Source organism: Apium graveolens, chromosome 2 (genome assembly GCF_009905375.1).
Source record: "Apium graveolens cultivar Ventura chromosome 2, ASM990537v1, whole genome shotgun sequence".
Taxonomy (NCBI): domain Eukaryota; kingdom Viridiplantae; phylum Streptophyta; class Magnoliopsida; order Apiales; family Apiaceae; genus Apium; species Apium graveolens.
In genome coordinates, this window is record NC_133648.1 from 269,519,788 (window position 1) to 269,534,063 (window position 14,276).

Genomic DNA, 14,276 nt, shown 5'->3' on the forward strand with positions numbered 1-14,276 from the left:
AATACACAAAATCACGTCTGACATGTAATTGTTAATTAAGCATAACTCAATAAGAAAGAGCATGTAATATTACTAAATTGGTGGAATTGGGAAAATCATGCATCAATCATACCTAGGGTTTAACTTAACCCTAGATTAAAAATCTATTCACTCATAACTAGATTAACAAAACACATAATATAATAAAACACCTAAATGATATTAATGAGAATAGAGAAGAAAAACTTCAATCTTTTTACAAGAATAAAAGTAATAGTCTCCCTATGTATATGTCTCTATGTATATATAATAAAAGTCTTTTAATGCTTCTAGGAATATATAAGTATGTTTCCTAAATTGATTGGGTTTCTAAAGAAAATTCGCAGCTGACTTTTCTTCAATAATTATGGGCTTCTCCAGTTGTAATTTGATACTTGGACCTCTGTAGAATGAAATATAATTCCGTTAGCTTCGCGTGTGCTATAAAATCGTACAATTCTAACTTCTAGAACTCAAGATATGGCCCAAACAGTGAATTGCGTGCATGCAGTCCAACAAATCCGAATTTCTTTCTAATAAATTTCCAAATTAAACTCTAATTCTCCAATCCATCCAAGTTTAGGATTTCCTTACTTCCTACAATAAAACATTAAAATATAATTAATAAAAATCCAAATTAATGAAAAATATAATAAATATGAGGAATAAAATCATATAAAATATATATATATATAAATATATATCTTATCAAACATCCCCTCACTTATCACTTTGCACGTCCTCGGGCAAAGAAAAAATAAAAACTAATATTAACTAACTAACTAACTCCACTTTCGTAGATGACACGATTGCATTGAGCACATGCAACAAGCCGTTAAACCCCTAGGCAACCCCAGTAGGACGAGTTTTGTCTCGTGAGGATTTTGTTATTCCCAGTGGACTAACAATGAGATTTACAGAAGGGGGGTTGAATGTAAATCTCAAAACTTTTTCAAGTTTTGAGCAATTTGTAAGACTAAGTGTTTGAGTGATCAAATGTGTGTAAATTTCTTGGAGCTGATGCAGACAGATATATATTTAAACACAAATGTAATGAACACAAAGAACTTAAAAACTTTTCTGGTGGATTTGTTGTTCCACCAGATATGTGTTATTTCAGAAAATCTGTGATTCAAAATTAAATCACAGCTGCTTCCTAGTACAAACTAGATGATTTTCTCTATTGATATTTCTAAACAGCTCAGGGAAAATTTATATCTAATTACTAGCTACTACCTGGTTTATATAACACCAAGTTTACAAGTGAAGACAAAGATAAAGTACAATAAGACAATAGTTCTCCACTTGTTTCTGTTCCATTTTTATCCAGTGTAATATGGAATTATCTGTTGACTTTCCATTATGAACCAGACTAAAAACGGCTGCTTTTTCTGCTGTTCCTGAAATAGGCTACCACATCTCTGTCAATCCATGTGTCTCTGTTAGCTTTGTTAACTGTCACTATCAACTGCTATGAGACTGAGCATCCGTTGAAGCTTTCATCCGTTGATGACTTTATCCGTTGATGCTCTAGCAGTGCATCCGTTGAAGCTTTCATCCGTTGATGGCTTTATCCGTTGATGCTCTAGCAGTTGAAGCTTTATCCGTTGAAGCACTTATCCGTTGATGGATATTATCCGTTGAAGCATTAGAGGCATCCGTTGAAGCTTAGTTTCTCATCCGTTGAAGGTCTTCAATATCCGTTGACACTTCTTCACTTATACAAAATTACAAGGCATGAAATATTTACAATTAGCCCTCCTATTTGTACATCCATTAGTAGTCAACATGACTGATTATCTCCTAACAACATCTAAGAATTACAGCTTGAAATCAGAGAGTGAGATGTGCTACAATACCAAACTTATTGCTAAGTAAGGCTACTCCTTCAACGGATAGCCAAGATGGTCTTATCCGTTGAGGCTACAAACACTAGATTTCTACTTAAGTGTTTTGCTGAACTTATCATCAAACTAATACACATATTCCTAACAGATTTATAGAAGATATACCCACAAAATCAAATATTTTCCATCACCAAGTCTCTCAAGCATGAAACATATCATAGTACTCCACACATTGTAAATCTCATTCACATAACATCCTGAAACTGTCTGAAAGTACAAGTACTCTCACTTTAGGTATCATTAATACATAATAATCCAAATATGTACACAATATCTTGGTAGATAAAAATATCATGAAATAGACATCAAAGCCGCATTCAATAAGTAAGCATGCTATGGATAGAAATATCATATGACTCTCAGCTCACACAAGTGTATAGGTGTAAGTGCTTAACTCAAGTTCAATAAATTTACATGTGCTACCATATGCTTGATTGTCCACCCTCCACTCCCTTGAATATATGCATAAATGAATCAAAAGGTCTTTGTCAAAGGTTGTAATGAGGCTTAGGTAAAGGGTAGGGAATCAAAGAAATAGGCTAACAAGTGGCTACTATTGATAAACCAATAGAGCATAGTTTTCACTTTTAATTTAAGCACCCAACATGAAAAGCATATCATATAAAATTTAAGTACATATAACCATGTATTTCCCCTATTTCACATTGTAATAATCAATGAACACAATCCTACTTGATCTTCTTTTTATTTTTTTCCATTTTTTTCATTTTTTTTACAAAGTCAAGTCATTCTCCAGTAATCAAGGGTAGTGGAAAGTCACCAAGATTGCGCTTAATACCAGCACATGTACATGGATCGTCCTTTTCATATGAAATTACATTTACTACCCATTGATCTCAAAGGAGGACTTGATACTGTTACGACCGGCATTTTCGTGTAATATTATTTGTGGTTTTGGTATAATATTAATGTCGAAAGTAAACATGTTCAATGATTGCGCGTTTGTGTTAATGAGAATTTCTGCTTTATAAAATTTTTAAGTGTAGTACATGATTTTTCAAAAGTAAAAGTTTATTTATTTCCTTTATTTTTGATTTATAAGGAATATACTAAGCCTTGGAGAAATTTTCTTTTAAAAGATATTTCGTTCAAAAATTTTGAAAGTGATTTTATAAAATTTCTAAAAATCCAAATTATTTTATGGTATAAATTTTATAATTTTCGAACTTTTATTTTATTATATAAAAAATAAATCTTTGAAAATTAGTTGCTTAATAATTATTAAATTACATGATTACCCTTGCATGCAAACTCACTTCTATTTAACTAAAGGGCTAAAAAAAGACAATTACAACCCCACTAACTCTCATCTTGCTAACCAAATTACTTCTTTGTCCTTGCATGCAAAATGATCTAAGTATGTTGGAAGGTTAATCTTGTCAATTATCATTTCCACTCACTTATTTCAATCAATCAAAATCATAAAAACCCCAAAATGCAAAGTGTTGTGATCATTCACCCCACTCCACACTCCACCCTCACTCTCTCCTCCCTCCCTCCTCCCTCACCTCTCGGCTTCTTCTCCCTCTCGGCAATCTCCATAGCCGAAGCCCCCATCCCCTTCTTTTCTTCATTCTTTCACTCAAACATCCATCTTATATTCAAGTAATCTTACTCCCTACATGTTGTCCATATATATTTCACAAAGTTTAGAGTGAAAAGTTTGAGTTTTAATCTTGCATGTCATAGTTTAATAAGAACTCAAAATGCAATCTTGATCCTCATGGATTTAAGGTTGTGTTATTGAGGGAACTACAAAGGAATGGTGAAATGCCAAGTCAAGAGAGTGAAGCTCTTGTTTTTATTGGCCATTTCCCTTCCATTTCATTCGGCCATGACCATAAGGGAGCCGAATGAATGGTTCTTAGTGGTATCTTGATTGCTTTGTTTAATTCTCGTATGTTTTTGTGGTAATGGCATGAATTTTGTAGTGAAATCTTGATAAAACCCTTTGAATGATAAGTGATCATCTAGATATAGCTTATGCTAGGCTTGCATGTCGATTTCATGGTAGAATATATTTAGAAAATATGTTATTTTGGTTTGTAAAATTCGAAGTCATGCATGCATGTAGATTTCTCTTGGAATGTTGGAAGATTTTGATCATTTGGAAAGATTTTGTTAGTAAGCTTTAATTTCAGTAGGGATAAGGTGTTAATTTTGATTAGTGCTCCTTGATGTATGGTAATAATTCGTGTATATATTTTATAAGAATATACAACTTGTTATTTTCTAAAACTTGATGATTTGTGAGTTGTGAAATGTGGTTTCCTTTGTTTTGCCATGATGCGCCTTAGGTAAGGATGATCTCCACCAAGATTATTTTGAGTGTAAGGGAGTTAGTTCAGTAGATCACCATAGTTAAGTCATGGTTTGGATATATGAGTTGTTGGTGGTTGAGTTTGTCAAGTAAAAACTTTAGGGAAAGGAGAGTCTTAATTTCTGCAGAAAATCAGTTAGTACCCTGAGGTTTAAAGTGAGTTTTAACCATGTCATTGATATGCACTTTGAGGCCCAAGCCACCAGAAGCTAGCATTAGGAGTATATAAAAGGTTTTAGGTGTTGGCTGGAGGTTTTCAAGTCATTTGGTTAGGTGCACAAGTGGAATCACAAAATCTGTCCAGCAGGGGACAGTTTTGTTGCAACTTAGAAATAGGAAGTTTTGACCATGTCATTGGTAGGCCCTCATTAGGCCCTGTTGGGCCTTAGTTAGAGGGAGTGTCAGAGGAGTTTTTCCAATCATATTTCATAGTAATTGAGTAAGAACCATGTGTCACAAGTTAGTTCAAGTCAGGGCATTTTCTGCTCAGAAAAACAGGGGAACCATGGGCTTTAAGCTTAGGCCCAAGGAGGCCCAAGCTAGGCCCTTGAGCCACATCAAGTTTGGGAGATGCCCTATGGTCAGAAGAGTCTAGTGTAAGAGTTTTGGAGGAAAACTTGTAGTTTAAGGGTGTCTAATGTACTCAAGAAACCATAGGTGTCATTCTGAAATTTACTCCAGTGAGCACTTTCACTTATCACATAGTTTTAGAACACTTAGGAGTGAGATCTAGGTTGAACACCATGGTTGTAAGATAGTATAAAGTCATTAGAGCAAAAGGCCCAAGTGAGGGTCAATAGGTCTTGGATATTTTAGTAAAGGCACATCGAGTTAGGAAGCCAAAATTTAGAGACTTTGTCTAGTATAGTGACTAAGTGACTAAAGTTGTGATCATCCAAGCCTAGTGTTGCATTATGGTGTATGTGGTATTATTTAGTATTAAAATATGATATGTGAGTATATGTGGCTATGTGTGCAATTATATTTATTAAGGTGAATATAAATTAAGTGCATATAGGCCTAAGTGCCATTCGTGTTTAATTTCGGGTTGTAAATAGGTTAAGTTGGTGAGAATATATTATAATGAGGATTATTATTTATATAGGATCTCGAGACGAGGGTAAACTTGCCATAAAGGTCGAGTGAAGCTTCCAGTTGCTCCTACCAGCCAGACCAGACCAGCCTTCTCAAGGCAAGTGATTTAACTTGTCTTTTGTATTCACTACAAATAGTTCATATATATTGATGCGGTTATCCTGAGTCATTTTGATATACTTGAATCAGGCGTATCTTAAGTTTATCTTTGAATTATATAGAAATGCCATGAACCCTCAAGTACGTATTGCAAGTAGATCAGAAGTCTTATTATAATAGTATATCAAAGTAATTGGAATGCCATGATAAAAATAAAGAGTTGTTACAATACTTGATTGATCCTCTTGATTAACATGCTAATGATTCCTAAAGTGCTGATATCTCACCCTGATGCTTGAACCCCTATAGAACTTCACCTTGATACCTAAAAGCCGGATATTCATCAATTTGTCCCTAATTGATTGATACCTCTCTTTATTACCCTAAAGTTTAACAATCCCGATATACCTTGAGCTAAAGAGCATTTCTTCATACTTAAACACCCTTAGTATTCATGAAGCTTATCTTCTTGATGATCCAGCACTTGTACCTTGTCGAGAAACCATTGCTTTAAGCCTAGTTTGGCATTACCCCTTCATAATATCCAATAGCCTCACAAAATTTCCTTGTCCAAGTTTTTGTATATGGAAACCGTTCAGTTACTCTAATAAGAGCAAAGTCTAGTGGATCATGGCCCTGAGAATTAGTATCATATTTCCCGTGATTCAAGTTGATCTATAATCCCTTGATAAAAATGTTTATTTTGTCATAAATCGGCATCAGTTTTTGAAATAAATAAAATGTGGATTTTCAGTCCCAAAGGGGGATAAATGTTTTCTTTGAATAGTGGATCTGGACTGAGATGCGAGTCCTTTCCACACTTATATTGTAGGCTTAAAAGTTGCCTAGGGATCCCATTAATATTTTAGAACCCAGCGAGGTTCGGGATTACTTCACGGCTGATCACCGGCTGTAATCCGTAGCGTCATAAAATGATTTTGATTAAGATATGATTTGAAAATGTTTTGATACAAGCAAATGATGCCATCACCCAAAGTTTTATCTCTTGTTATTATTGGTTATGTCTTCACATTATCATTCTTTAATATATATCTCGATTTATGTTTTGTATCATATTGTTTAGCACTTGTTGAGCATTTGACTCACTCCTTGCTTTACCCTGATATTATAGCTAGCAGCTATGGTTAGATTGAAGCAGACAGCACATAAGACCTGTGACGCTGATGCGTATGTTCGAGCTCAGGTAGAATAAGGGATAGTTTTGTGTGAGGACTCGATATTAAAATCAGTTGTAATAGATGGTAGTGTTGGGCTGTTCCAAACCCTAAACTGTAAGATCTTGGATTTGGTTATGTTTATTTATTTTTAAATAATGTAATAGTTATATTTAATTTTGTTGGTTAAGTTGGGGGTGTGACAGATACTTTAATTTTTTTAAGATCAAGTTGCTCCATCATATTAATTCCCACCAAATTGTAACTCTTTAACAAAAGAAATCCCCACACTAAGTATTCACCAACCATAAAGTTGAATCAATATGCTCAACCAGTAAATCAAGACGAGACAGAACAAGTAGGCTAAAAATTTTTAGATTGGTGATATACGAAAGAAACAGATATAAGCTCAAGGGGGTTCACTAAGGATTATTTATCATGGGTACTGTTCAGGTATAATGAGGTTTAATCCTAGTGCCTTTATCATATTCATGCATACACATATCATGTAGTCTTAAAACGGTTTAAAGCAAGTTCTAGAGCAACATGCCAAATGATGAACATCAAACAACAAAAAAATGGATTGATATATAGTGTACCAATCATAAATTAGGCTCAAATCCTCATAAGGTGAAAGCATGCTCGACTCACTACAAATGACTAAGAAGCATCTCAAGTTTTAAAATTTTTGCAAGCACACACAAGTAATTATCATGCATCAAATAATTTTTATGAATATAAAACTCAGAATTATCATGCGAAATAAATTTACACAATGTGTACTTATCCATGCTAACATACTCTTGAAACAAGACAATTATATACAATTTTTTTTTAAATTTTTAAATATTAAGAACACATCCCCACACTTAAATGGTTCATTGTCCTCAATGAATAAAATATATAATATAATATAATATTAATACAATCCTAAAAATACAAAAAGAAAAAATACATATATATAAAATAATATAAAAAAATAGTCCCCTAGTGCATAAGCACGAAGTCTCGGTCCAAAAAGAATGGAGAGAGGATGGGCTTCCCATGCTTTAGCTTTAGGCCCAGCTTAAGGATATATAAATGTGAGTCCAATAATTAACACAAAGGATCAACAACCCAGGTGGTTGGAGAAGCCAAGTAGAAGTCCTTCCTCCTCAAGTGTGAGGTCAGGGGTTCAATTTGACTAAGTGTGAGGTCATGGGTTCAAATCCTTTCTCCTAGCAACCAACAAGACAACTGATTAGGCGCTGAATGGACCTGATATAGGCACTGACTTGACTAAGCGCTAACTTGGATGATGGCTAGGCGATGACATGGCAGATGACTAGATGTTGACTTGGTAGTATGACAGCACATGTATGACTGACTGTCTGAGATGGGCTGTGCTGAAAATATAGGCATGTGGAGTTGGGCTTAATTGACTTGGTCCTTGAGCTGAATTACTATTAATGGTCTGCTGCATCATGAGACTTGGTCCTTGAGCTGAATTACTGTTAATGGGCTGGGACTGTTGACTTTGATAGCAGGTGGAATGATGGGGCTGTTGAAATTGGATGTACTAGCGCGTGAGAAAAACGGAAAGAAGTAGGCTTCTCACGCGTGAAACTCAAGTGGGAGAAAGCCGCGCGCTTTGAATAGATTTGTTGACTTGTAATGCACTCCAAACTGAAGAAACAAACAGAGGCTTGGTGCATCACGGGGGGTAATTTCTTGCACCACGGGAATTGATCAGAGAACTAGAGAAACAGAACCTCTCGCACCAATGAGAAGAAAAATCGCACCGCAGATATGTATCCAAACTATCTGCACCACATCAAAATAAAATTGCACCCCAGTTTCTCTTTTTTTCATCCATCATTTTTTCAAAAATACACTTTTTACGTAAATTATTCCTGAAACACTTCACACAAAATTATCAAGGCACCTTGTGGGAGTTAAAATAAATACAAAAATAAACTAATCTCTTAAAAATACAAAAATATTTAATAACAATAATAGTATAGTAATAATAATAATAATAATAATAATAATATTAGACTTACAAAATTATGGGTTGCCTCCCAAAAAGCGCTGTTGTTAACGTCGTTTAGCCAGATGTTTCTGAATCAAATTCATGGCGACTTCAAGAGAAAATTAGGATAGTTCTTATCAAAAGAACCATTCAAACAATATTTGAGAATAAATTTGCTCGCTTCCTGAATATTTTTCCCATCAATTCTTGTATCCGTATTTTTCTTTTTCTTCTTAACGCTTATAAGGTGTTTATCTCTCTCAGTAGATTTAAACTTACACCCTTCTACCTCATTATTGGTAATATATCTTCTCAACATATTATCATGCCAAACTTCAAAGAGAACTAGTTCATCATTCAAAAGTACATACTTCAAATATGGTGGAATTTTTTTGAGTTTTACATTTACGAGAGCTTTCGCAAGAGAGATTTCAGCTTTCTCTTTAACTTTCTTATGATGTAGCACATTGGAATGATCATGTATAGCTACAGGCATTACATCCAGAAGTTTCTTATTACTCGTATAGTCCTTATTCTCTTCATCCAAGTTACCCTTAAGAACGGTTTGAAGTGGATCTTCATATGATAAATTGTTGGCCTTGATATCAATCACTTATTCTAGTGCATCCACTCTGTTGATTGTCTCATCCATAAATGAGTACCATAATATATTTTGGAGCTTGAATTCAATCTTCTCTTCCCCCACTTCAAAACAAATTCTTCCACTTTTCATGTCAATGGTAGCTCCAGCTACAGCTAAGAAAGGTCTCCCAAGAATGATAGAAATATTTGCATCTTCTTCCATCTCCATGACAATAAAATCACATGGAATATAAAAATTTTCTACCTTAATGGGAACATCTTCAAGTACACCAATAGGATATTTTTACGGTTCTGTCTACCAGTTGTAGAGAGATACGTGTGGGTTTCAGTTCACCCATATGAAGCTTTTTATAGATTGATAATGACATTAGACTGACACTTGCTCCAAGATCACACAAAGCTCTTTTGATTTCAACATCCCCTAATTTGACAGGAATAGAGTAGCTACCTGGATTCGCTAACTTTTTAGGAAGATGGTTTTGCAAGATGGCACTACACTCTGCCGTTAATGAGATAGTACAACTTTCTTCAATCTTTCTATTCCTTGGCAATATATCTTTGAGAAATTTTATGTATGAAGGCATCTCCGATAAAGCATCCATGAATGGAATATAGATTTGTATCTTTTACAAAATTCCAAGAAATTTACCATACTTCTTCTCTAGCGTAGCTTGCACCAACCTTTGTGGAAAAGGAACAGGTGGCACATATGGTTTAAGAGGAACAACAACAGGTTCTTTCTTTTCTTTTTCTACTGCCTTTTCCTCTAGCACTTTTTCAGTTATAATTTCATCTTCCTGTCTTTAAACATTCACAACACTTGTGAACAACGTGAAACCCGATTCTTGAAATTCTCTTCCACTCCTAGTAGTTATAGCATTGATCTGGCCCATTAGTGGTTGCTCAGTTTGGTCAGGAAGTTTCCCTGAAGACTTATTAAGTTGACTCAACTACTGAGCAATTTGAGTAATTGAATTCTCCATCAACTTATTGTGAGCCTTCATCTCATTGATACTTGCACCAAATTCTTCATTCTTTTTTAACTGTGTAGATAAATCCTTCCAAAATATTTTCCAAGTTAGATTTTTATGGCTGATAAGTTGGAAGTTGAGCTTGAGCCTGAGTATTTCTGTAGGAGAAATTAGGATGATCTCTCCAACCTGGATTGTATGTGTTAGAGTAAGGATTATACTGTTGTCTTTGATTTTGGTTGTAAAGTACATTTGCTTGTTCCATTGCTAATCCAGAGGGATTTAACTGACAAATATTTTGAGTGTGTCCAACTACACCATAAATCTCGCATGAGGTAACTATTGATGAAGTTATAGAATCCAATTGCTCAATCTTCTTAACCATTGCCTACATAGTAGTATTCAACATGGTTAGAGCATCAACATCATACTTACCTCCTTTTTTAGGATGATTTCTGTCACTGTACGGATAGTTACCATTGGATGCCATATCGTCTAACAAAGCTACCGCATCCTCAGTGTTCTTCTTCATAATAGATCCATCAGAAGCAACATCAACAAAAATTCAGAATTCTTGTGTTAACCCACTGTAGAATGTATGGATCAACAACCAGTCAGGAATGCCATGGTGAGGACATTATCTCTGAAGCATTTTGTATCTTTTCCACGCATCATGAAGAGACTCCTCATCATCCTGATGAAAGTTAGATATGTCATTCCTGAGCTTTGCAGTCTTCTTCTGACTGAAAAATTTGAGTAGAAAGGCCTTTGCTAAACCATCCCAAGTAGTGAACTTGTTTTGCACTTTATCTTTCAACCAATCTTTTGCTGCATCTCAAGAGAGAATGGAAATAAGCACAGCTTTATCGCATCATCACTAACATTAGTCAACTTTATTGTATCACACTTCTCCTGAAAACTCTCAAGATGATCAACAGGATTTTCAGTGGACAATCTTGTGAAAGAATCATTGGAGATGAATTGGATGGATTGAGGCTTGATTTCAAAGTGGGTAGAAGTGACTATTGGTTTGAGAATACTGGAGAATACGTCCTTAGTATCTGGCATACCCTGCTCATTGAGAGCTTTAACTGGTTCGCCCATAACTTCCTTGTCTTTCTGTTTTCTTCGTGCACCCGCTTGTCTTCTTGTTGTAGCTTCAATTTCATAAACAAAAGCAATCAAGTTTCCTGTACCTGAACTTCGGGTTTGCATGCAACAAGAAAACTAGAAACCAGTATCAACTAACAAGAGAATAATAGCCGAAGCACACAACTAAAAGACTTAGATAAAATAACTTAAAAATTTACTAATCTAATACCGCTTTGTCCCCGGTAGCGGTGCCAAAAATTTGACAAGGCTGTCGCGTGCCTATCAAATAATAATTCCTAACAAATCCTTCTAACTATGTAATAGGGTAAGTCAGAGTCGATCCCACAGAGACAAAGGTACCAATCACTAGTAATTCTTGACTCAATTTAACTAAGCAAGTAACATAATTAAAATTGAGATATTGATTAACTAAAATTATACTAAATCAAATATGTTGTATTAATTAAATAACTAAAAACATCCAGAGTTAAGTATCCCCACTAGCATGAATCAATCCAATTATGATTTCCCACCCAAAATCAATCATATACTACTCAAGAGGAAAGATGCGCCCTATAAAATACCAATAACCTCTCTTGAGTATTAATGGCTTCTCTAAAATACAATTAAGCCTATTTTCATGGTATCATGCAATTTAGAGACATTAAAAACAGCATCCTAACTTCCTAACAATCCATTATACCTATTTTTATGGAGAAGTTTATGTCCTAATTGGATAAATCACAACCACCTAAGTCCAACTTTTGTTGATAAATATATATTGGTTCAAATAATACACATAATCACGTGTGACATGTAATTGTTAATTAAGCATAACTCAATAAGCAAGAGCATGTAATATAACTAAATTGGGGAATTGGGAAAATCATGCATCAATCATAACTAGGGTTCAACTTAACCCTATATTAAAAATCTACTCACTCATAACAAGATTAACAAAACACATAATATAATAAGAACACCTAATTGATATTAATGAGAATAGAGAAGAAAACCTTCAATCTTTTTACAAAAAGAAAAGTAGTAGTCTCCCTCCTATGTATATGTCTCTATGTATACATAATAAAATTCTTTTAATGCTTTTAGGAATATACAAGTACGTTCACTAATTTGATTGGGTTTCTAAAGAAAAATTCGCAGCTGATTTTTCTTCAATAATTCTGGGCTGCTCCGGTTGTAATTTGATACTTGGACCTCTGTAGAATGAAATATAATTTCTTTAGATTCGTTTGTGTTGTTAAATCGTCCTATTCTGACTTCTAGAATTCAAGATACGACCCAAACAGTGAATTACGCTCATGCAGTCCAACAAATCCGAATTTCTTTCTAATAAATCTCCAAATTAAACTCTAATTCTCCGATCCATCCAAGTTTAGGATTTCCTTGCTTCCTACAATAAAACATTAAAATATAATTAATAAAAACCCAAATCAATGCAAAATATAATAAATATGAGGAATAAAATCATATAAATTTATATAAATATATATCTTCTCATATGCCTTATTGAATCATGTTTTAGGAGTAAATCCAACGCTGAACTAAAATGTTGAGAAATTTGGATTTGGCTCACTAGAAAGGATATTGAAGATATTCTTTCCAAATTAATAGTTAGGCTATTGATTTGATAAAAATAGTGATATATATATATTGTGAATATATATGAATAATCATTTGAACATAATTTAATGATCATTTGTAGTCTAATTCATTTTATGCATTTTAATAATGTAGATATCAAATGGCAAACAACTCAAACAACTTCTCTGTGCGATCCGTCCTTGAGAAGGAGAAGCTGACAGGAACACACTTCCTTGATTGGAAAAGAAACTTGAGGATAATCCTCAGACAGGAGCGAAAGCTCCATGTCATTGATGTTCCTCGCCCCGAACCTCTTCTCAAACGTGCAACGCGTGTTCATCAGGCTGCTTATCAGAATCATATAGATGATGACACGGATGTCACATATTTGATGCTAGCGACTATGAGTCTTGAGCTTCAAAAACAACATGAGCATATGGATGCTTATGTCATGATTAAGCACCTTAAATATATGTTTGAAGGACAGGCTCTTCAAGGGAGGTTTGATACAAGTAAAGCTTTGTATGTATACAAACAGGGTGATCATAATCCGGTTGGACCGTATGTTCTGAAGATGATTGGATATATGGAGTACCTTGCTACTATAGGTTCCACGATTGGTCCGGAAGCCCAGATAGATCTGATCTTACAATCTTTGAACAATAACTATGCTCAGTTTGTAATGAATTACAACATGAATGAGATACACAAGACACCTATCGAATTGTTGGCTATTTTAAAAATTATTGAGACCAACATTCAGAAGGCGTCCCTTGCTCCCATAATGATGGTGAATAAAGGGAGTGCCAAAGGGAAAGGTAAATGGAAAGGCAAGAAGAGGATGGGATCTAAATCTGTTGTTGCTGCTAAAACTACTCCCAAACAGGCTTTGAAGTCTGGAAGTGGTATTGCAAAGGGTGATACTTGTCACTATTGTAAGAAACCGGATCATTGGAAGAGAAACTGTCATGCTTTTTTGGAGGATCAGAAGAATAAGAAGGCTACTGGCACTTCTGATTCAGGTATTTATGTTATAGAAGTTAATTTATCTACTTCTACTTAATGGATATTATATACTAGATGTGGTTCTCACATTTTTATAAATATACAGGAACTGTGGGGAAGTAGGACATTGGCAAAGGGAGAAGTTGACCAACGTGTTAACGATTGAGCAAAGGTTGCTGCTTTAGCTGTAGGGACTTATCATTTATCATTTCCCATTGGGTTTATTTTAGTACTAGAGAACAAACGTACTTGCGATTTGCAGAAACATTATTTTGGTTTCTTGTTTGGACATGAAACATTTTTCATTTTTGATCCAGAACAATATTTGTTCCTTTTTATTGAATAATGTTACCTAAG

The 14,276-nt window shown here is 34.5% G+C and overlaps 2 protein-coding genes and 1 non-coding gene across 3 annotated transcripts; 2 read left to right on the forward strand and 1 right to left on the reverse strand.

The window, feature by feature from the left end:
- Window positions 1-9,259: 9,259 nt before the first annotated feature.
- LOC141700667 (uncharacterized) lies at window positions 9,260-9,851 on the reverse strand. Its single transcript, XM_074504377.1, has 2 exons — window positions 9,566-9,851; window positions 9,260-9,507 (listed from the first exon to the last, which is right to left on the reverse strand). Exons 1-2 carry the CDS (start codon window positions 9,849-9,851, stop codon window positions 9,260-9,262), a joined length of 534 nt encoding a protein of 177 aa, XP_074360478.1.
- Window positions 9,852-10,840: 989 nt separating this feature from the next.
- LOC141709515 (small nucleolar RNA R71) lies at window positions 10,841-10,947 on the forward strand. Its single transcript, XR_012570087.1, has one exon. It is a non-coding gene; the product is annotated as a small nucleolar RNA R71 (small nucleolar RNA).
- Window positions 10,948-13,317: 2,370 nt separating this feature from the next.
- Window positions 13,318-14,042, forward strand: LOC141700675 (uncharacterized). The gene is made up of 2 exons (XM_074504386.1): window positions 13,318-13,936; window positions 14,026-14,042. The coding sequence occupies exons 1-2, from the start codon at window positions 13,318-13,320 to the stop codon at window positions 14,040-14,042; spliced, it is 636 nt and encodes a 211-aa protein (XP_074360487.1).
- Window positions 14,043-14,276: the final 234 nt, after the last annotated feature.